The following is a 21,310-nucleotide window of genomic DNA, read 5'->3' on the forward strand; positions in this document are numbered from 1 at the left end:
CCATCCCGTTCCAACATCGGAGGGGACCAGGGAAAGCCGGTCCTCCGCTAGGACACCTGGGTCACGGCATCACTGATACGCCATTGCTTGTGTGAATCCTCACACAGGTCACTGCTGGCCTGTAGCTGGTAAAATGCGGAGTATGGCTTTGGTCTTAGCTCTTTAAGCAGGGGCAGAGTTCATCAGGGCTTGAGGCAGTTTAGGGGATGAATTTACCGAACAGGGTGGATGAAAATGGCAGAGGCCTAAGAAGAGAGAAACTGGTTTGAAAGTGCAGCTGGGGCAGCGAGGAGTTAAAGTAGGCATTTATCTAGTTCCCCCTAACTGAGGCAAGAGACCCCCAGTTAGAGTTTCAAGGACCCCCAGATGCAGGAAAATGTTGATTCCACGGGATAAGGACAGACAGCAGCTCCGAGTCTACGGACAGCGGGATCCCCGCCAGAACACAAGGCTTCATGTTAAGGGAGCAAACTTTTATTGGCACCGTCATTCCCTTCCTTGTTAAATTAACAGAGTGAAGCAGTGATTTTTTAAACGGTTAAAGCTGGCTTCTCCCAAACAACTCCACTGTGTCAGGCTGATAGGCCTATTCGCTCACGACCACCCGGTTTTGTTGTAAGGAGACAGCCTGTGAAGCAGGCCAGCTCTTCCAAAAAGTTTCCTCGTTTGTCCGTATGACCAGCTGAGGTGCACAAAATTAAAAACCCCTATTTAAAAAGGAGCCATGCCACGGAGAAGACCAGAGAGGGGGTGCAGTACTGCAAAGCTCAAGGGATGCAGGGCCCTGGGAGAACAGCTTTCTCCAGAGAGCTGCCGCACTATTTTCCTCCTCAACTTACTCCAAATCTAGAAAGTTCCTCGCTCAGAAGTACTGCCGCTGGTGGCAATCTGTCTTGTGAGGAACTCCACTTCCTATTCCTGTGGAAAGCCTACAGGCCCATGTGGATGTTTGTCTCGCTCCCTGGTGCACGCGGGTTGGGGGGGCGGGGGGGCGGCGTGGAGGTGGCGGCCGCAGGAGTCGGAGCAGCAGGCACTACGCGCAGCACTAGTCTACGGGGGAGGCCTCGCCGTGCCTGCAGCGGGCGCTGACGTGGGCTAAGTGTGCACTGTGACAGCAGGTCCACTGAACGGGCCGGAAGGTGGCAGGCTTCGGATGTGTCTCCTTGGAAGACAGTCTGACGGTAGACACGAGGTTTGGCCCAATCCTTCAGGCCCTGTCCAAAACCTCTTGTATCTCAACTGAATGCAAAGAATAAAAGACATTCCTACCCTCCGTTACCAGCCCAATTGGCTCGATTTAGGGAAAAACTGCCCCGGGGCTGGCAAGACCAGTGCCACAGCAGATTAGATCCTTTTCCAGTACTGCTCAGTGCATGGGATTCCAGCCACAACTTCCGATTCGATTCCACAGTGATCCCGTCCCCGGAGGATTTTAAAGAAGCCTGGGAACCAAAAGTAATATGCCTTTAAAGTGTGCCTTGGGTTTTGGTCCTTGTCAACATACTCAGACTCACCCCAGAAACACCTAGGAGCGGCAGACCCCAACCCAGCCCTAAAGCAAGCATCAAATCCGCATCGAGGTGCCCTATCGATGTCTACTGTTTGCCCAGGAGCCTGGCACCACATCGTGAGGCCTCTGGACACCACTTCCAGTGGACCCCACATAAACCGGCTCTGCGCCTGGGGCGATGGGGGAACTGTGCGGGCACCAGCGACCTGAAGCTGTCACCTGGTTCACACCACCCTCTCAGGATCAGAGTCTACCCTTATGGCAAGGGAACCCCCAGCTCACTAGCACCCAGAAACCTGGAGGCTCACAGCTGAGCCCCGGGCCTAGTGTTAGGAGCTGTGCAGCAGCTTTTCAGCTGAGCAGAAAAGGACAAGAGGACCCCTACGTCCTGGCTCACCACACCCTCCTAGCAGGAAGAGGGCTGCCACTCACCATTGTCGCCCCAGTCAGTGTTCCAGGAGTTCCCAACCAGCCAGTAAGGTGTGTCATTCTCCACGCCCCAGCCCAGGATGCGGACAGCATGGCCTCCCATCATTTCTCCGGTGACGTGCTGGTACACGCCTAAGGGAAAGCCCATTCAGGTAGAGACCAGGCCGATGCCCCATTTCCCACGGCATCCCTGCACCTCAGCCAGCTACCTGTCAGGATAAATGGGGTCCAGAGGGCCCAACGAGCCCTCCCAAAGAACTGCTTGCAAACAGGGTAGTACAAGAGGCCTGGTGTTCTCCCAGAAGGCTCCAGGGGCTCCCACAACGTTCGGGAAGTATTTAAATAGGTTTTTGAAAGCCCAACACTCAAATATGTTGAAAAAATATTAAAATGGGGGTCCCGATAAAATACGCTTCTTGGTCACCTTTAAAACTAAAGTTACAAATTCTAATTTAAGGAAAAAATGGAATGTTAACAAACCAGTTATCTGTTCTACATACTGGGACTCCACGTAAGGATTTATTTGTCAAAAGGGTTCCATAAAACTTAAAAGAGTTTTAACTGCTGCCCTGGGATACACGCAGAGGAGAAGTAGGAGACAGGCCGGATTGGTGGCGGTGAGCACTGATGGATGAAGAAAGATACAGGCAGAGGTGCCCATGGGCCTGTCAAGCAGGCCATCCCCTCATTGGTGAATCACTTTGTCAAATGAAAATGCATCCTTTTGTAATATGGGTGGGGACTGTTAAAACCTGCCAGCTTTATAACTTTTTCCGTGCCAGAATCATCTTTATCCAATGAGGTTTCATAAAAGTTGAGAGGTTTGAAGTTTTCCATCTGGCACAATGTAAATGAGACCGAAGTGGTCAGCTATAGACCGTTCATCTAGAATGGGGGGTTTCTAAGAGGGCTCTTGGGCCAGGGGCTGTCCTCATTCCCCGGGTGAATCCCCACAGCCTCCCACACGGCCAGGTGCTTCCTGTCTTCTCATCCACTGAATGTGAGGCATGATCTGGGACGTGGCCAGGACAAAATGAGGTCTTCTTCCTTGATAGAGTCCTGGTGGTCCCCCGGAACCCAGACCTCCTCTGCTCCCACTGCCATCAGAGGGGCCAATACATACCAGACTTGTACAGCAAGAAGTCCGAAAACACAGAGAAGGCCGCCTCTACAGGGCCATTTTTGTAGATCTCCGCCATGATCTCTTTCTCACTGTTGGACACGCTGTAGGAATTGCATCCTGGCAAATGAATCAGCCGAGTGGGGGTGAGGCGTGCTTCCCACGGTTCCCTCAGTCAACTATGCACTGACTTAAAGGGGGATTCACCCAGCCTGGGGGGTCAGGGAAGGCTTCTGCAGGGGAGAATGATGGAATTGGACCCGGAAGCCAAGAAGTGAGAGAGCAGAGCTCTGTATCGGGAGGGGCAGTGAGCAGGAGACCCTGGAAGAAGGGTAGAGTGGCACCCAGAAAGATTCTCGGCCAGATTACTCCTCTGTAAAGCGAGGGGTCTGGTCCCTCCCCACTCAGAGGGTCTGTGACTCTCAAACAACAGGAATCCTGAGGCCAAATTCAGGGTGGAGACATGCAGAAATGCAGCGTGCTGCTCCCTCTGACAGGAGAGTCCTTCATAACTTTCCTTTCTCCATCCTGCGTTCCTGACTCAGACTCACTTGCCCTGGCCTCTCCCTTTCTCCGGCCTGGGAAGGGTGTCGGCAGGTCCCCGGGCCCAGGGTGCTGGGTAGTAGCCCAGGCCCCACCTTACCGTAGTGCTTGTCTTCTTTGTAGGATGGGGTGTAGCCGGGCTCACAGATCTTGCTGCACTTGGGGGTGTCCCCCTCTCCTGTGCATGGGGGCCGGGAGCCATTCACGTGGTGCTCACAGGGAGGGATGGAGTAGGGTCTGCAGCCTGGGGGGGACCAAGTGGAAAAAAGGGTGTCAGCCGACAGCTTCTTCAGAAGCCCCTTGAAGCAGAGGGCAGAGCTGGGGTGACAGGGGCAGTAGGTCAAATACACAGCATTCCCCACACTGTGCTAACTCCGCCTTCTTCTCCAGCCTCCTGCCTTCCACCCTCAACTGTCACTTTGTAATGCACAATGAGCCTGTTACTGTTCTTTGATATAAAATCCATCTAGCCAGATATGCGCTGATGGCAGACACTCACCTACATGGGAATCATAGAGGCCACCAGAAACCAGGCCTTGTTTTGTCCAGAAGTTCCAAGCTTCAGCAGGAAAGCCCCCATTACAGCTGAGAAAAGAGCCATTCATTAAATTCACTGTGAGAGAAGTTGTAGCTGCTCCCAGACCACTGCCTGGGGCCCCAGGGTTGCAACTGGCCCAGCAGCTCTCCTGGGTCTCAGCCAACCCCACTTCATCCCCTCCTTGGCTAGTCACTTCTTCCAGGGAATCACCACCACCATCCTCAACAAGTCGGAACGACTCTCTTCTTCCTGTCTACCCCAAACTAGGCTGTGTCCTTCCTGGAACACGGAATGCACATTGCAATTCCCTGGTGTTTTAATACAGAAAATGCGAAGGCCAAGGACTGGTGTGAGGTGAGGCCTTGGCACTGTTTTTTAAACTCCCAGGTATTTCTAATCTGCAGCCACATCTGAGAACCACGTTATAAAACCAAGGCCAGAGCTGGCAAAAAGGCAAGCACCCAACATTCTTAATTACAGAAAACAGACCCCAAGGCTATTACATTTCCTTCAGCAAGAAGAGGGAACAAAGATGACAAAAACCAGGCCTGAGATCTGAAACTTAATCACATATTCCAAGACCATCTGTGTTGTGCCTGGACCCCACCACCCACACCCAGCACTGTGGGGTCAGCCCGGTTTTAGGCGGCTCCCAGAAAAGAGCAGTCACGCCAGGCCTGCTTCTGGACTCCCCAGGTCCCCAAGATGTCCCAGCAAAGGACCGTTATCTGACCTGCAAGTACCACTCCTGTCCTCAGGGAGCCCTCAGCCGCTGTCCAGGAGGCCTCGGCCTGGGGACTCCCAGTGCCATTCCCAGGGGCCCGGCTCCCACAGTGGAGGATGCTGCTTCAGACTCACCCATCCCCACACTGGTCACCACAGCAGGTGAGCATGTCCTCGGCGGACACCTCCACATTGACGTGGCCATTGGTGAGGATGCAGATCCGGTCAGAAATGGCTTCCACAGCCCCAAATGCCTGCAGGAAAACAAGCCCCATGCAGGTGAGCCCCACTCCTGGACTGTGGGCCCCACCAGCCACCGGCCACAGCATCAGAGGACCACAGCAGGCAGCTCAGACCTTGCTGACTAGTCTCTCCCAAGGTCAGTGAGGGTCTTGGTGCTCAAGCTGGTCTTTAAAGTTAGGAGACCCATCCACCCCACATCTCTATCTGGTCACTCAGCTCATTTCTAAAATGTGGTTTCTGTTAACAGAAAAAACAGCTCACACAAAGGACAAATACTGTATGATTTCACTAATACAAGGTATCTAGGCTGGTCAGTAAGAGACAGAAAGGAGAGGGGTGGTTGTTGGGGGGCAGGGAACGGAGGGGCAGTGTTTAATTTCCACACTTACAGATGACAAGAGTTCTATGGATGGACGATGGTGATGCGTTCACAATAACGTGAATGTACTTAACGCCACTGAACAGTACACTTAAAAATGGCTAGGACAGGGGCGCCTGGGTGGCTCAGTTAAGCATCTGCTTCAGCTCAGGTCATGATCTCGTGGTCCGTGAGTTCAAGCCCCACATCGGGCTCTGTGCTGACAGCTCAGAGCCTGGAGCCTGCTTCAGATTCTATGTCTCCCTCTCTCTCTCTGCCCCTCCCCTGCTCACACACTCTCTCTCTAAAAAATAAATGATTAAAAGAAAAACTTTTAATTAAAAAAATGGCTAAGGTAGCTCAGGTCATGATCTCACAGTTCATGGTTTTGAGCCCCAGCTCAGGCTCTGTGCTGACAGCTCAGTGCCTGGAACCTGCTTTGGACTCTGCGTCTCTCTGCCCCTTGCTTGCTTGTGCTCTGTCTCTGTCTCTCAAAAATGAATAAGCGTTAAAAAAAAATTGCCGACCAAAAATGGCTAAGATGGTTAATATACCACGTGCACTTTACCACAGTTAAACAAAATTAAGACAGCTCATTGACAGAGATGGATGTTTCTCCACGAAGCAGAGTAGGAGTCTAATGGTGCTTGCTGATGGCCTGGGACAGCGCATCAAACAGAAAAAGAGACAGCCTCACAGCACACACACAGGCCACCCAGGGCACTTTGCGTATCTATCTATTCTTCCACCACAGATCTTCATAATTTTTATGTTGACAGAAACGAAGGCTCAGCAAGTTCCCATAACTTGCCTAGTCATGGCTGATCTGACAGCTGTCCCCCCACCTCACTCCAGCCCCTCTCACCCAGCAGGAACCACAGGAACCCTGGTCTCGGATCTCTTTGATGGTCGGGCAGTTAGGCCAGTGTTCCCGGGCATCGAAGTTTTCAGGCAGAACCATGTCCTCGGCAAACGAAACTCTAGATAAAGGAAGGCCTCCGTGACAAGCTTGCATGTCACAAACCACCCCCACCCCTAAAGAGGCCAGTGACTTCGGGCCAGGCCACCGCCTGGCAAGGGAGACACAAGGGAGACACAAGGGAGACAAGCCCAAGATGATGGCTGCAGGGCTGTCCCCTGGGAATTCTGTAGAACCAAACCAGGAATTCTACTGCTCAACACAGCTTCTCATTCCCTATGCTGTTTTCCAGTCTTATTTTCTGGAGTATCTTTCAAGAGTTTTGGCCACAAAGTCCACATAACTGTGTTTCGTCCTCCCCTAACCTGCCCCACACAGGGTCTGCCCAGGGTCCTTGCATCAATTTTAGTATCTTCACCACCGTGTTAAGTCTCATAGCTATTCCATCTGTGTTGTCAGAGATTTCTAATGCTTCTTACAAGAGTAATGTCTACATGAAAATGCCCACTGCAGAGTTCTCTAGAAAAAAATGGAACATTAATGGAGATCATATGACTTTTCTTAAATTCTCCTTAAACCATTTAAGACTGGGGTCCATCCCGGTCATGCAGAACCAGACCTGGGGCCTTTTCCATTGGGGCTCTGAGACACCTGCAGCAGCACAAAACACGGGCACCGGGGGCTGAGCCCTGTCAGGTGGCGTCCTTGCGGCTCTGGGAGGGGGAGACCTGTGGGTGCCAAGGCCTCCTTTCTTCCCTCCTTCCCGCTGTGCCAAACACACACCTGCGGTTCCCATGGCAGCGGGGCAGGTGCAACAGAGTATCTATCCCCCAGGGAGCAGGCACTCACCTCTGGGGCAACTTGGGCCCACCCAGGATGGTGCCGCACAGCCTCCTCAGGTAGCTCGGCTCCACATGGTAGAAGTTGTGTCCAGCCTGGAAGAGAGCCCCGCCCGCAGCAGTTAACAGAGGGGGTGTCTAGGGATGCGGGTGGATGGAAGTATGCACACCGCCCACATGCAACGCCTGACAAGGCCAGGGCTCAGCTCAGCAGAGCGAGGGGCGTTGGGGCCCTCTTAGAGAACACACGTGTCCCCAAATTCATGGTGAAACCTAACCCTTGATGGCACCTGGAAGTGAGGCCTTCAGGAGATGATTAGGTCATGAGGGTGGAGACTTCACGAATGAGATTAGTCTCCTTATAAAGGAGACCTCAGAGAGCTGGCCTGCCCCTCCCACTAAGCGAGGACACAATGAACAGTCACCCATCTGCAACATAAGAGTGCCCTCCCTAGAGCCCAACCATGCTGGCGCCCTGAAATTGTACTTCCAGCCTCCAGAACCACAAGCAATACTTTTCTATTTATAAGCCACCCAGTCTGTGGTATTTTGTTACAGCAGCCTGAAAGGACAAGACAGGCACCCTGCAAGCAGGCCACGATCAGCCCAGAGCGAGCCACACGGGCAGCACACAGCTCCCAGGCCAGTGGGTGTCTCCTCTGATCTGCTATGTTTACTGATGTCAAGAGAGACTCTCTGCAGCCCTGAACGTGGCTTATTCCTTTCTTAATTCCTGAAGCCCCAGGACTGTGGGCCAGCCAGAATTGAGGTGCTGCCACTACTGATGAGCACTAGCACCTACCATGGTGGGGTTCAGGGTCTTCCTGATTGTGAACCCTTCCAAAGCTCGTTTATCACCCAGTGCACTTCTATGGATACACACACACACACACACACACACACACACACACACGCACGCACGGAAGGGAGCAGGTAGGCATGGGCCTCAGTGGCCAGGACTCTCAATCAGACCAACTGTCCAGGACAGAGTGTCCTGTGGGCCACAGCTGCAGCCACCTCCCTTGGGAGTCAGAATGCACAGACCGATCCCCAAAAGGGACACGCACAGAAGTCCCCACAGCCCACCTTCCATGTAGTGTTACGCTTGTTAACATAGTCGACCAGCTCATCCGACAGGAGCTGGAGAGGCGGTCTGCTCTGGGCATTGGTCAGCACCACCAGGCAGCTAAGAGTGGCCAAGAGCTGCCACATTTTGGATGCTGGATCTTAGAGTCACCTAGAAAAGAAAACACACAAGACATCAGGACATTTCTTTCAGTTCAAGTGCTTAACATACACAAGGGTGCCATCTGTGATGGCATGGTTCCAGGGCCAGAAACAACCCAGTAGTCAAAACACCCACATCCCCTTCCCGGCTCTGCCATCTCTGCCCCCTTCTGTTCCTCAGTGTCCTCTCCTGGAAAGCTTGGGTGTGGTGGCAGAGAGCCCTCAAGGACCATGGGCTCCCAGGCCTCGTATCATCAAAATCCCAACCTATGCCCACATCACAGGACCGTGCCGTGGACTGAACGTCCGTGCCCCCCAGCCCCCCAAATTCATGGTGAAATCCTAACCCCAATGTGGTGGGATTACGAGGTGGAGCCTGTGGGGGGTGATCAGTCAGGAGGATGGAACCCTTGTGATGGAACTAGTTTCTTATAAGACACCCCAGAGAGCTCCCTTTCCCTTCGGCCATGTGAGGACTCCACAAGAAGTGTGGTGACCTCAAGAGGGCCCTCATCTGACCATCCTGGCACCCTGACCTCAGACATCCCCCCATCATCCAGAACCAAGAAACAAATTTCCGTTCAGAAGCCACCCAACGTGTAGTATGTGTCGTAGCAGCCCACGGGCTAAGACGGACTGTATTTGCTTCTCCTCCAGATGCCTGGGAGACAGGACAGAGAAAACCACATGGCTGCATTGCAAGCGGCAAGGCCCTTTTGCAGCTGCGTCCTGGTGATGCATGTGGCCTGGGTCTTGAGGGCTGTCCTCAAGCTGTGTCTGAGTCACTGCTGTTCCCTGGATGGTCTGTGGCTATCTTGGGAGCTGAGAGGCTGGGCGCGCACTGACCCACTGCCTGTCATAACCCCGGGGCCCAGGCCACAAAGCAGGATCGGTGACTCCACGAAACAAATCAATGAACGCAGATACTAAGGCTAAATTGAGTTCAGTGCCCTCCCTACTATTGCCAAACTGCCTCTCCATGGGTCTGTAGAACCCAAGTCTTGGAGACTTTTTTCCAAGTCAGTGCTCTGAAAGAGTCAACAGATTAGGTCCCAAGTAGAGGCCCAATGAGAACAGAAAAATACAAAAGAAAATACATTTCATGAGACACATTCTGGATATAAAACAAGCAAAACACAAGCGAGCCAAGCCCAGAGTGTGCCAAACTCAGCAGAACCAGGGAAGCAGGGCTGGTTTGGCCAGTGGCACAAGTCTGAGATTTTTCTCTGGTTTTTCCAGTCAGCCAAGGGCTCTGTTTCCTGGTTCAAAGCAGGAGCTCCCGAGAAGGGAAATCATCCCATTACAACCACAGTCCTTAGATCTTGGACTGGCTTGCAAGTCAGGAGACGGGCAGTTTCCCGCTTGGCCTCTGAATCACGCTCTTAGGCAAGCAGCTCTAATGAAAGCAAGAAATGCTCTTCTGGGTGTCACAGCACCATGGGGCCTTGTGAGATGCCCACACAGTGGGGAGTGGCGGCGGTGGGGAGAGGGGGAGGATTTCCTGTCCCTGACCTCTGGGGCTTCCACAGTGACCCACCTCCTCCGGGGTCATGGGGTTACAGGAAGATGCACTGAACATGCCGCCTCCCACAGTGAAGTACGTCCGAGGGAAGATTTAAACTTGATGGCTGCCTCAGCAACAATTCATCCCAATGAATAACTATGATGGCAGCAAACGATTCTAGAAAAGAGCATTGATGGAGGCTTGCTTTCTGAGATAGTTGGTACATTATAAAACCCTGGGTGACTCCTGCCTGAGAACAGTCTGGACCATTCAGAAGCATCTCCTATGTGTGGGTGCTCAGCGTATGTGGTATAGGTGGGTGAGGAAACAGCACATGTCATAAATGGTGCTCGCACATCTGCATCTTGGAAAAAATAGTAAGGCTGAACGTTTACACTTGGTTTCTCACACACGAGAAGCGCTACACGGAAAAAAGTTCTTGAATTAAAACAGAAACCGTATGAAGAAAATAAACGCAGTTTAAACAACCTATTATCGGAGTAAGATACTTAAGACTGACGTAAAACCAAGGGACAAGGCTTGCTTACATAAAAATAAAGCCACTCTTCTAGAAAACAAAATAAAAAGTGACCAACTACAAAATAGTACTTACATATACGCAAAGCTTCATTTCCTTAATATGCAAAAGGCGCCTAAAAATCTGAATAAAAACAGGGGTGGCTCAGTCAGTTGAGCATCTGACTCTGACTTCAGCTCAAGTCATGATCTCATGGTTCGTGGGTTCGAGCCCCATGTTGGGCTCCACGCGGGGATTCTGTCTCTCCCTCTCTCTGCCCCTATCCTGCTCATGCTTCCTCTCTCCCCCTCCTTCTCTGCTTCTGTCTCTCACAAAATAAAAAACTTAGTAAACTTGAAAAAAACCTGAAAAAGCAGAATAAAAAAGTGGCAAATGGACACACACAGTGAAGTATAGGAAAAAGAACTACAAATGGCCAGCAGATATTAAAAGATGCTCCACCACAGGGAGGTACAGATAAAATTAAGGCCTGGCAAAGGCAGACAGCTGGACAGCTCCTGGGGGGTGGATTAGGTGTGGGGAGGCAGAGGTGCTGGGCTTATGAACCCCATGGAGACGATGGCCTGGCTTTTTGTTTTTTTTAAATGTTTATTTATTTTTGAGAGAGAGAGCATGAGCAGGAGAGGGACACAGAGAAGGGGAGACAGAGAATCCAAGGCAGACTCCAGGCTCTAAACTGTCAGCACAGAGCCGAAGCGGCCCTCGAACTCATGAGCCGTGGAGCCGTGAGATCATGACCTGAGCCCAAGTCGGATGCTTAAGCGATACCACCCAGGCGCCCCTCCCCGCCACCAACCATTTCTATTAATTTGGCGATCTGCACACGCTTGACTCAACAATTTGACATTCAGAAATGTATCCTATGAGCTTCAAATTCACAGATATAGGTATACAGATGTTTACTGAATATTCTTTGTATCACAGAAGACCAGAAACAAAGCAAGTGTTTACTAACTGCAACTGTGAAGTTACAGTAAATGATTAATAGAATACAAAGTAACCATTAAGATAGGAACTAGCTGAAGCGAGAATCACATTGTACTGATAAGCAAATAAGCCCAAGATACCCGTAAGTGGAAAAAAGCAAGCAGCCGGTGAGTCATGGTAAGCGTGTGAGACCATGAAGCAATATACATTCACATTACCGTTACCACATGTAAAACACAAGGAAAAACATATGAAAGCAATATCTGTGGCGGGGAGATTTATTCTCCACTAACCCCCTTTTTTTTTTAAATTAAATTAACATATTATATTCAAAGTTTTGGTCTTTTAGGAAGAGTAGCCGGAGCTACCAAAACCCCTGAGCCCAAAGGCACTTCCAGTTGATTTCCAGTCAACAGTGAGGCCTTCTCCCTAGTGACTTTCTGCTCAAAACACAGAACACCTTCTTTCCAGTGACTCACAGGGAGGCTGGTGTTCACCAGACCACATCAGGGACCCACGTGACCTCCAACTGTTAGGTGAATGTCTGTGTCCTCACATGGTGGAAAGGGCAAGGGAGCTGAGGTCTTTTTTAAAAAATTTTTTTAAGTTTAATTTGAAAAAGAGAGAGAGGGAGAGAGAGAATCGCAAGCAGGCTCCATGCCATCAGTTCAGAGCCTGATGCGAGGCTCAGACTCACCAACCTCAAGATCACGACCTGAGCCAAAATCAAGAGATGGATGCTTAACCGACTGAGCCACCCAGGCGCCCCTGAGGTCTCTTTTAGAACTTCTGGGCAAAGAAGCAAAGCAGTCAGATTCCTTCCTTTTTCACAGCACCCTCTGAATTACAGCCAGTACCTTCACATTTTCCCCAGATGTAAGAACCTGGGGCACAAACACTGGAGTATACACTCTGGGCACGTGGGCATTGAGACCCATGCCAGCAGGTTGAGACCTGGCTGAAGAGCCCATCAGAATCACACCCTATCCTCGGCTTTCACTGTGACCTGTCAGGAAGGGGTGACAGGAATGTGGCTGGGTCCTGAGCCAGGCCCAGGTGAATGCTCCCTATATGTCTCCAGGTGGCCCCCGGGGCTTAGCCATCTGCTGAGATATTACATCATAGGCAAGTGGAGAATGGGAGCAATTCCATGGTAGCTTGGACTTTACACAAGATTCCTCTGGCTTTTCTGGTGGTAGAGACCACAGCCACGACCTATTTATCGGACGGTTCTCAGTTCCTGCACTGACGGCTGCCATGGCCATACCCGGGCCCAATTCCTGAGGTCTGCCAGGCCCCCCAGATGTGACACTTTGGTGCACTTGCCCTTTTCTTTCGGTTCCACAGGCCCTCCTCCAAATTTCCTGTTAACTTCATTCTCCCTACTCACAACCCTGCGTCAGGAAGAACCAGGGGCCCCAGTGAACTTCAGAGATGTGAGCCAGGAGGGCGGGAGCTCATCTTGAACCAGATTCCCAGCCCCACTAGGACTGAGCACTTGGGAAACTCCTCTTTTTCAGCCCAGCCCTCCAGGCACAGGGCTGTGGCATTTGGCGGAAAGTCGGGGTTGAAGTGGCTAATAGCTGCGGTAGTCTGTGGGGCGGAGGAGCACTGGGCTTGGAGTCAGGAGACCTGGATTCAGATCTTCCACTTACTAACTGTGCACCCTTGAGTACCAACCTGTACTGAGCCTCAGTTTCACCACCTGTTAGACGGGGCTAATGACCATTCATTGCTCCAGGTGGAAATCAAGAGTGTCATGAGGGTGGGCAGAAGCCCCTGGTACAGCGCCTGCTCTACAGTAAGAAAGCAATAAAGGGCTGCTCACGTGGGCACGCTTAATGCCCAGGTCCAACTCACTGCCCTGCTTCCTTCCCTCCTCCGTCTTCCCTTCTTCCCCCTACTTCTAGCCTGTGCCAGAGAATTCCGGTTCACTCCAAACCTGTCCACAAAACCCCTCTATCACAAAGAGTCTGAATTAAAATGAGGTTTTAACCTCAATGAACCTCCAAGTGGGTTTCCATTTTGAGAGTCTGGAGACTGTTGAGCCCAAAGAACATTAAGTCAACTTTCTCCTCCTTGAAGGGGACACAGATGTCCTGAGAGCAGTGGCAATTTGACTTCAGTGAGCTCCAGGCATCTCTCTCTGCATCCACACAAATCATGCACACTGGACAACCTATGTGCAAATGGTTAAAATAAGCTTGTTAACGTCGGGCTCTGTGCTGACAGCTCAGAACCTGGAGCCTGCTTCGGATTCTGTGTCTCCCCCTCTCTCTGCCCCTCCCCCACTCATTCATTTTCTCTCTCTCTCTCTCTCTCAAAAATAAACATTAAAACAAAATGAAAACATAAATAAATAAAATAAGCTTGTTAACATGTTGGTCATGGGTTCCCTGGCCTTCGCATGAAACAGAGCCAGCTCTCACTTCCCCTCTTTTGGGCAAATACTTCCCTTTTAATTCCTCAGTTCTGTGGCCTTTTTTTTTTTTTTTAATTACAGCAGAGAACAACAGCAAGTCCTTATTCTGTGAGAAAAGAGGGGCCCGAAGTGGATAAGCACTTCCAAGTCACCAGACTCCCTCTCAGGGCATGGGCTGGTGGAGGGAACAGCTGCGGGCAGATGGGTCAGCTGGCCCCGGGTCAGCTGGTCCTCCTGGGTAGACCTGGGGTTCCACTACACCCCTCTGCCATTTTGCCAAGACAAACTCCGGCTAAAAAAGGGCAGACTCTCACATTTCTTTCCTCTCCAAACCCTGTGGCACTTAACGGTTTACATGAAAGCACGTCCCACTGAGGGTCTATAGAATGTCGACACGGGCACAGAGGGGCCTGGGGCCAGCTGATCCCGTTAGCCACCCCCGCACCCCCTTATAGCAGAATCATTCCCCAGACTCCTTTGAAGCCATTCCTGGGACTAATGCAGACCTTGGGACTCTGGAAGGTGCTGGAATAAACACTGGAGAGGAGCTGATGCCAAGTCACAGAAGGCTGAGAGTCCTGATATCCCTAAGGACATGCAATCAGTTTGGACTGTCACCAAGCTTGATTTTTAAGAAAGCTTTCTCATGTGACTGTAGAGCCCCTCAGGTAGATTGGATTCGAAATCTGTACTGAATCTAAGGAGAAAGGTCTGCAATTCCCACATAAGCCAGCGGCAATCTTGTGGCCCACACCGAGGAGGAATACATGCCTAGCACGTCTTCCTTCCCATACGTGGCTCGTGCCTGACCACTGCTGCTGTTCGTATACTGCCACCGTCTTGCACAGTGGGCTCTAAAGAATCAAAAACTGAGTGTGCCTAGATTTTACCAACAGCCACAAACTAAAGTTGTATCTTGGCTACAGATTAGGGGGAAGGTGGACAGGCAGGAGGGATATGAAGACTGAGTGGGACCTTGCTAGAGAACTTCGTCAAGCTTCTTTCTCCCCCACAAAGACTTATCTTGCCTCCTGCCATCACCACTGATGGTTGTTCCTGAAGTTTCGACCGCTTTGGTACACCTACACATCGAAACCAGGCAGCTCTTCATTTCCTCTGACTTCAACTTGCCCAGTCACACCTCAGCGTTGGAGCGGCTGTGATGCTGACACAACGTGCCTTCATCTCAGATACGCTCGGACCTTGCCTTTGAGTCTGAATCACAGCCTTGATGTGTCTTTCGTGTTTCATGTCTTTGCTCCTGATGGAAACACGTTCAACTACTTCATGGCTTACGATCTTTAAATTAAAAATAACACAACAAAAAGGGCTCCTAGTCGCCGTCCGTCTCCTTAAAGCTGTACGGGTGAGCAGGCAGCAGTTGGCAATCTGTCTTCTAGAGCCAGGCTCTGCAGCTGAATGCCCCAAAGCAACTCCTGGGTGACCCAGAAAGGGGGTCCACTGCAGTCAGCCACCAGCTGTGCAGCTAACAGCCCTGCAGGGTCAAAGGGAAGCAGCGAGAAGGCCCCAGCTGCCTCACCCACCTAAACAGCTTAGGCCACTCACAGGTACTTCCCTTGCAGCACACCTGCCAACCATCTGTCCAAAATCAGTGACTAATTCCCACCAGGTTGAGCAGGGCGGGCCTGCTCAACGCTAGTCTCCCACAGGGCCTGGAAACCATCTAGCTACACGGCCCACAATGGAACATCGCTTAAGATCGGCCACGGCAGCCCACATCCTGCAAACAGAAGAAGAGAATTACTACCTTAGGCTTAAAACAATGGACCCCAGGAAGGCCCTCAGCAACTGAAAAAACTTGTATCACTGAGAACCAAGAGAGTTTGGGCAAAGTCCTAGAAAGTTCTGGAAGATTTTGCTCACCAGCTTTGCTCCACAGCCCTGATACTGACTTGCTGAGATGCTAAAGGGGGCACTGCATTCTCATGTCTCTGTTTCTCCCATGGACATACTGCCCGGATTCTGAAGGACCTCAGGACCGCTTTGCAAAAGCTTTCAGAAATCCTTGGAGATTTAAATGAGATTAGGGTTCTGTGCCTCCCCAGCCTGCAGGGGCACAGCAGCTCCGTAATTCGATTGCAGGCTAGATCACATCTCTCTGCCGGCTGGGTACGGAGGTGGCTAAGACTTCGGCAGTGCCAAACACAAGCGACAGAAAGGCCTTGCCTCTCTGCTTGATCTGGGTTCCTCTCAAAGCTCCAGGAAAACATACTCACCTCACAAGGCTGTTGGGAGATGTAAGGAGATGGTCTTTTTGAAAGCGCCTTCCATGCAGCCTGGCTCGGAGCGGGCAGCCCTTATAACGAACTGCCACCAGGAAACGGCTGTGGGCTCACTAGTGAGGGAGTACACATCTCTCTAGTCACAGGCCAGTTAACTCTTGATGTCCCAGGCTCATTCTTTTTACTCTCAGAAGTAAATGAAAAACGGATGAAAAATTATGATCGCCCTACTTGCAGCAACGGGTCCCCAAACACTGGTTCATTCTGCTCTCTTGACCACCAGAACAAAGCACTCCCAAACACCAACCAGGTTAAGTGACTGAGACGGTGGCTCCCGGCTGATGTCTGACAAGGCCTCCACTTTGGAGTGGCGGAGGCCCTTGGCTGGCACGGCCTTCCCAGGTCTTGCACAAGCCTGGCAGCCGCGTGACTTACACATGTGTGAGTACATCCTGCCCAAGTCCAGGTCAGCAGGTCAGAGGGTCATGGGGAAGCCCAGCCCCTGCTGGGTCTTTTGGCAGAGTATCTAGGTGCCTTACACTGGATCGGTTTCCTATTTTGGTGGGATCTATCCCCCCTCCTCCCCTCATCCTTCCCGGTAACTAGGTTATCTTGATGACCAGACCAAAGTGAGTTACTGGCCTGGTGGAGACAGATTACAACAGTCAAGACTGTAGGCATGCATCTTTCTCGGCGTCCAGCATTCATAAGACAGTAACGCTGGAAAGGGACCTTTGGTCTTGTATGAAGCCTTTGTTTTATCACATGTGAGGGAAACTGGTGCTTGAGAAAACAAGCAAGCCCTGAGGAGTATATCTGAGTAGGGACAGACAACTGGCCAGAGATCAAACTCTAGGAGAAATTCCACCTCAGTTATTTTAGTGACCCCTGTCATGTCACCAGCTTGCAGGAGCCTCAGTTTTCTCATCTGTAAAGGGGAAGCGTCAAACTACAGTACCCAAAACACACATGCATTCTGAAAGTTAAAAAAAAAAAAAAATTAGAAAATGCCACCTAATTACAGAGAAGTCCAGATACCTGTTAGGATGTAGAGAAACCTTAGTACACTCTCGCTCTTAACACATTAAAACTACAAACACTGTCAGGGATCAACAACAAAAATAGAAAACCTCACTAGATCAGTGGTTTCTTGGGCAAGGAATTAATTTGAATTCCTGGAAATAAAAATTAAATCAGCGACACCATTTCAAGCCCATCAGTTTGGTAAAAATTAAAGTCTGGTGATAGCTAGTGGTGGTAAATGAGGAACAGGAACTCTCAACCCCGCTAGCAACACATACTGATAACATCCACTGGACAGCGCTCTCTATCAGCATCTAGCACAACGGAAGTGCACACACACCTTATGACCCAGCAATTAATGCGACTTCTCCTGCTCTTGCCCTCGAGAAACTCTTGCAAGTGCCTGAGACGCCGAGGGTTTACTGTAGTGCAATGGTGAATAATGCAAAAGTAAAAACTAACTGTAACCTTGGTAAATACTCTGTGCGTTGGAGAGGAACTAGATCTTCATGTATCAACATAAATAAATCGCACAAACACTAGCGGGAAGGGATACACCGCAGCACAACTACAGTAATATCAATTTTAATAACATTGTTCACAGATTGATATAAAGTATTAAAATTACCAAAAAAAAAAAAAAAAAAGCATGCAGGAGAATTCTAAAGAACAGAACAGACAGGAGCCAGGATGTCTCCCAGGAAGATCAGAGGCAGGCCCCGGTGGGTAATGGATTTGCAGAGCCAACAAGCTGCAACCTGCCTCCTTCAAAGGGGAGCTGTAACCAAGAAGTGCACTCACCCTAGGAACCCCACACAAGCCTGAGACTTGGAGGCCGCAGGGCTGTGGGAAGGGTGTGGGCATGAGGCTTGAGGTTAAAAATGAGACTGGTTGAAGTCTAAATATATAATAACATTTGGTTCCTAGGTCCTCTTCCCTATCCAAACGAGGGTGGAATAGGAACATTAATTAACAGCCACGGAAGGAGGATTTATCGCCCACACACCCTTTCTTAGGCAGCCTCTGGAGTGTGTGCTGAGCTTAAACCAAGAGGTGACGCTATATATGGGTCCAGATGCAGACACTGCTGTCTATCCCGTATATACAATACATACCTGCATGTGCCTCACCTAGATTCATCCCCATGTCAACCCCCACCATCTCTCTGCAGGTGAGGCTGAACCCTACGAAAGTGCCCAATTTCAATCCTTCTTGATCCAGAAAAATTCCCATTTCTTTAACACCTTCCTTATGTGAAACTATCTAAAATAGGCGGCAGACGTCATGTCATGAGCCCTCCCTCTGAAATACTTCAGTTTTTCTCTCCTTATGACAGGGAAAGTCTACACAACCACAAGTCATGACCACATTTAAGAAAATGACCCAACAGATGCTCGACAGCTCCTCTGGATATGCTCTCCGTTGCCTCTCAATCCAACAGCCAATAGCAACACAAAATCTCTTATCCCTAAAATGTGTGCAGCTTCCTACTCCAATTCCCAGGTCCCGTAACTGGGAAAAGAAAGAGCCAGTCTAGAAGAAAAGTCCTCAGCTCAAGCTGCGGAATCAGCAGCACACCGGCGGGTTCATCCTGTAGCCAAAAGGCCTCACCGCTTGACCAGTTCAGAAACAGAGTTGTCCTGACCCAACAGCAGGGCAGTTACTAGAGCCAGGGCTGGACTGGCCTTCGAAGCCCCCAGATAAGGGATCTACAGCTTTCCACTGCTGAGCAGCAGTATCCCAGCTGTGGGACAGATGCCCAGAAAGATCTGAGTAGAACCTTTCTCCAGGGCACCTTCAGGGTTGTTCTTTGGGAAAGCCACTGCCTGGGGGGTGGGGGCAGGGTGCAGCTCAGTCCCCTTTTCCCATAAGTTCAAGGGCTCTGGGTCACACTGTGCCAACAGGAAACAATTCTCCATTAAATTAAAGATGTTAGGGCAGAAAAGCAGCCCTTACTAAAACAGACACCCTTCTAAGCCTCGTCACCTGTCACATTCTTATCGTTCTGAATCTATTATAAAGTCAACTGAACGCATGTATCTCAGCTGTGTTTGCCTCTGGCGGAGGCACTTGAGGATTTGTTTCCCAAGGTAACAAAAGGAGCTAGGTCTCCATTTGAACCCCACCTCCTCCCCTCCCACTGGGGATGTGGGCCTAAGTAATTGTCCCATCCCCGCCCGGTCCCGTCCCCCCGTCCCCCCCTCCCCCCCAGCCTGTTGGCCTCCTCCAGCCTGTGGAAGAGAATGCTCTAGGCCCACTAAGAAGGCAAATCCAATTTACATCTACCAGGACGGCCTGCTGCTACCCTTCGACTCCCTCGCCCAGGCCTCCAGGGTCACTAGCTGAGGGAAGAGGTGATGCCCTAGAGACTCTGGCCTGCTTTCTCCTCTCGCACACAACCCTGGCCTGTGGAAGGCGCCACCTTCGCTCCACTGCAGTAGGGAGTGGCATCTTCCCCTCCACCCCCAGCCTCCCAGGGAGAGGTGGACTGGAGCCCCATGCCCTTCACCCAGTCTCCCAACCTTCTCTCAGCTTAATTTCCCCGTCCATGGTGGAATTAGCTCAACACGTGGCCTCCACCCGACTCCACCCAGTTCCAGGCTCGTGTTCTGGTGTCTATCTTCTGGGGTCCCTTGGAATCGTGTGTGGTCGTGTGCAGAAAAGTTGCCCAAGCAAACCCTTTGAAACAAGAAAACACCTGCAGGGAGACACTATTTTATCAGCAATTTCCTGAGGAAACTGAGGCCCAGAAGCTCACAAGGGGTTGGGGAGGTAGATCCTACCCGGAAAGTCACCAGAACCCAGGCCAAGCGCTTCCCCGCAAGCTCCTCCCCCGGATCTCCCCCGCAAACTCCCCAGCTCCGCCCGGGCTGCTCCCCAGGCTCGACCCTGGAGCCGGGCGGATCGTGGGGTCTGGCTGAGCCGACCCGGGGCCGCGAGCACAGCCCTAGGGGACGGGCCGGCGGGTGCCTGCTTTCTGGCCGGAGTTGGGGCGGGTGCCAGGCTGCCCTCGTGGGATTGTTTTTTTGCTTCTCTCCCCGCACGGACTTTGAGAAGTGTGCGGGCTGCCATCCCTGCCCGCCCAGCTGTGACAGCCCGAGGGTCCTCCTCCTTCCCCCCCTCCCCCCCCACTTCCCGCACGCCCCGGGATATCTCGGGACCCGGCCTGGGCCTGGCGGGGGTGCAGAGGGACCCGGTGTCCCCGTCCCATCGCCAAGGTCACTTCCATCGCGGCGGCGCCGCGTCTCCACCGCCCGCCCGCACTCACCGACTCCGCAGCCAAAAGCCTGGGCCTGCAGCCTGCGAGCTGGGGTGCCGATGCCCAAGCCGCCGCCGGAGCTTCCCCGAGCCGGCCCCAGCGCCTATTTACAGCGCCCGGCTGACTCGCCACGCCCTGCGCGCCCAGCTGACTCGCCACGTGACCGCTGCGAGCCCCGGGCCCGCCTCTCCACCCCCTCCCCCACCCCGGCCCGCTCCCCCACCGCCTCCCCCACCCCGGCCCGCCCCCCGCATCTCCGCCCTCGGCACCCCCCCAGCGGACCCTGTACCCGACACGGCTCCGGGAGATCCCGCGGCTGGTGGGTAGGGGGAGCTTACGGATGGGGGCCGGTGGGGAGCCGAGGGGAGATGCAGGTGGCCCTAAGGGCCTCCATCCAGCCGGGAGAAATTCCCCAGGGGCCGCCGGAGCCTGAAAGCAGCCATTCAAAGCCTGATGGATCCCTGCTGGGGGGGAGGGGTAACTGTCCTTCATTTCATTCATTCAGAAACCACTGACTGAGTGGGGGTTATCATGATAGTAGGCCTCCCAGAAGAGCCTTAAAAGGCTCTTTTGGCGTTGATATTCTGAGAACGTGCCTGTAAAATACTCCGGCTGTGTAATAATAAATGGGTATGAATTTCAGGACCTGCGTCAGGATGTCCAGTGAAGAGAAGGGGCAGAAATGTTTGAAAGAGGGGTGCCAGGAGACCTGTCCTAAAGGGGACACGCACAGCAAGTACGCTATTTTATTTGGAATTTATTTGGAGAGTGCCTAGGGAGGCTGATGTAGAAGGTGGGGTGACTCAAGACCCACCCCCTCCATGAATCCCAGTGCTTCTCAGACTTTTGATGACTTTGCTAGGTCGGTATTGTCTCGATTTTATTCAAGAGGCTCAGGAAAGTCCAGTATTATCTAGGTGCTTCTGATAATTAGAAAACTCTAGG

The 21,310-nt window shown here is 51.8% G+C and overlaps 1 protein-coding gene across 3 annotated transcripts; it reads right to left on the reverse strand.

Annotated features, from left to right (window-relative positions):
* Positions 1–458: 458 nt before the first annotated feature.
* CTSB (cathepsin B) lies at positions 459–20,500 on the reverse strand. 3 transcript variants are annotated; one of them, XM_047855112.1, is made up of 10 exons: positions 20,375–20,500; positions 8,309–8,459; positions 7,233–7,318; positions 6,330–6,444; positions 4,999–5,117; positions 4,102–4,187; positions 3,703–3,846; positions 3,063–3,179; positions 1,943–2,071; positions 459–1,442 (listed from the first exon to the last, which is right to left on the reverse strand). In XM_047855112.1, exons 2-10 carry the CDS (start codon positions 8,432–8,434, stop codon positions 1,345–1,347), a joined length of 1,020 nt encoding a protein of 339 aa, XP_047711068.1. In that variant the 5' UTR covers positions 8,435–8,459; positions 20,375–20,500; the 3' UTR covers positions 459–1,344. The 3 variants fall into 3 exon arrangements, with proteins under 3 accessions (XP_047711068.1, XP_047711067.1, XP_047711071.1); XM_047855111.1 differs by lacking the exon at positions 20,375–20,500 and adding an exon at positions 16,078–16,260; XM_047855115.1 differs by lacking the exons at positions 4,999–5,117; positions 7,233–7,318; positions 8,309–8,459; positions 20,375–20,500 and having other exon boundaries at positions 6,330–6,403.
* Between the last annotated feature and the right edge of the window lie 810 nt (positions 20,501–21,310).

This window comes from Prionailurus viverrinus, chromosome B1, assembly GCF_022837055.1.
Source record: "Prionailurus viverrinus isolate Anna chromosome B1, UM_Priviv_1.0, whole genome shotgun sequence".
Taxonomy (NCBI): domain Eukaryota; kingdom Metazoa; phylum Chordata; class Mammalia; order Carnivora; family Felidae; genus Prionailurus; species Prionailurus viverrinus.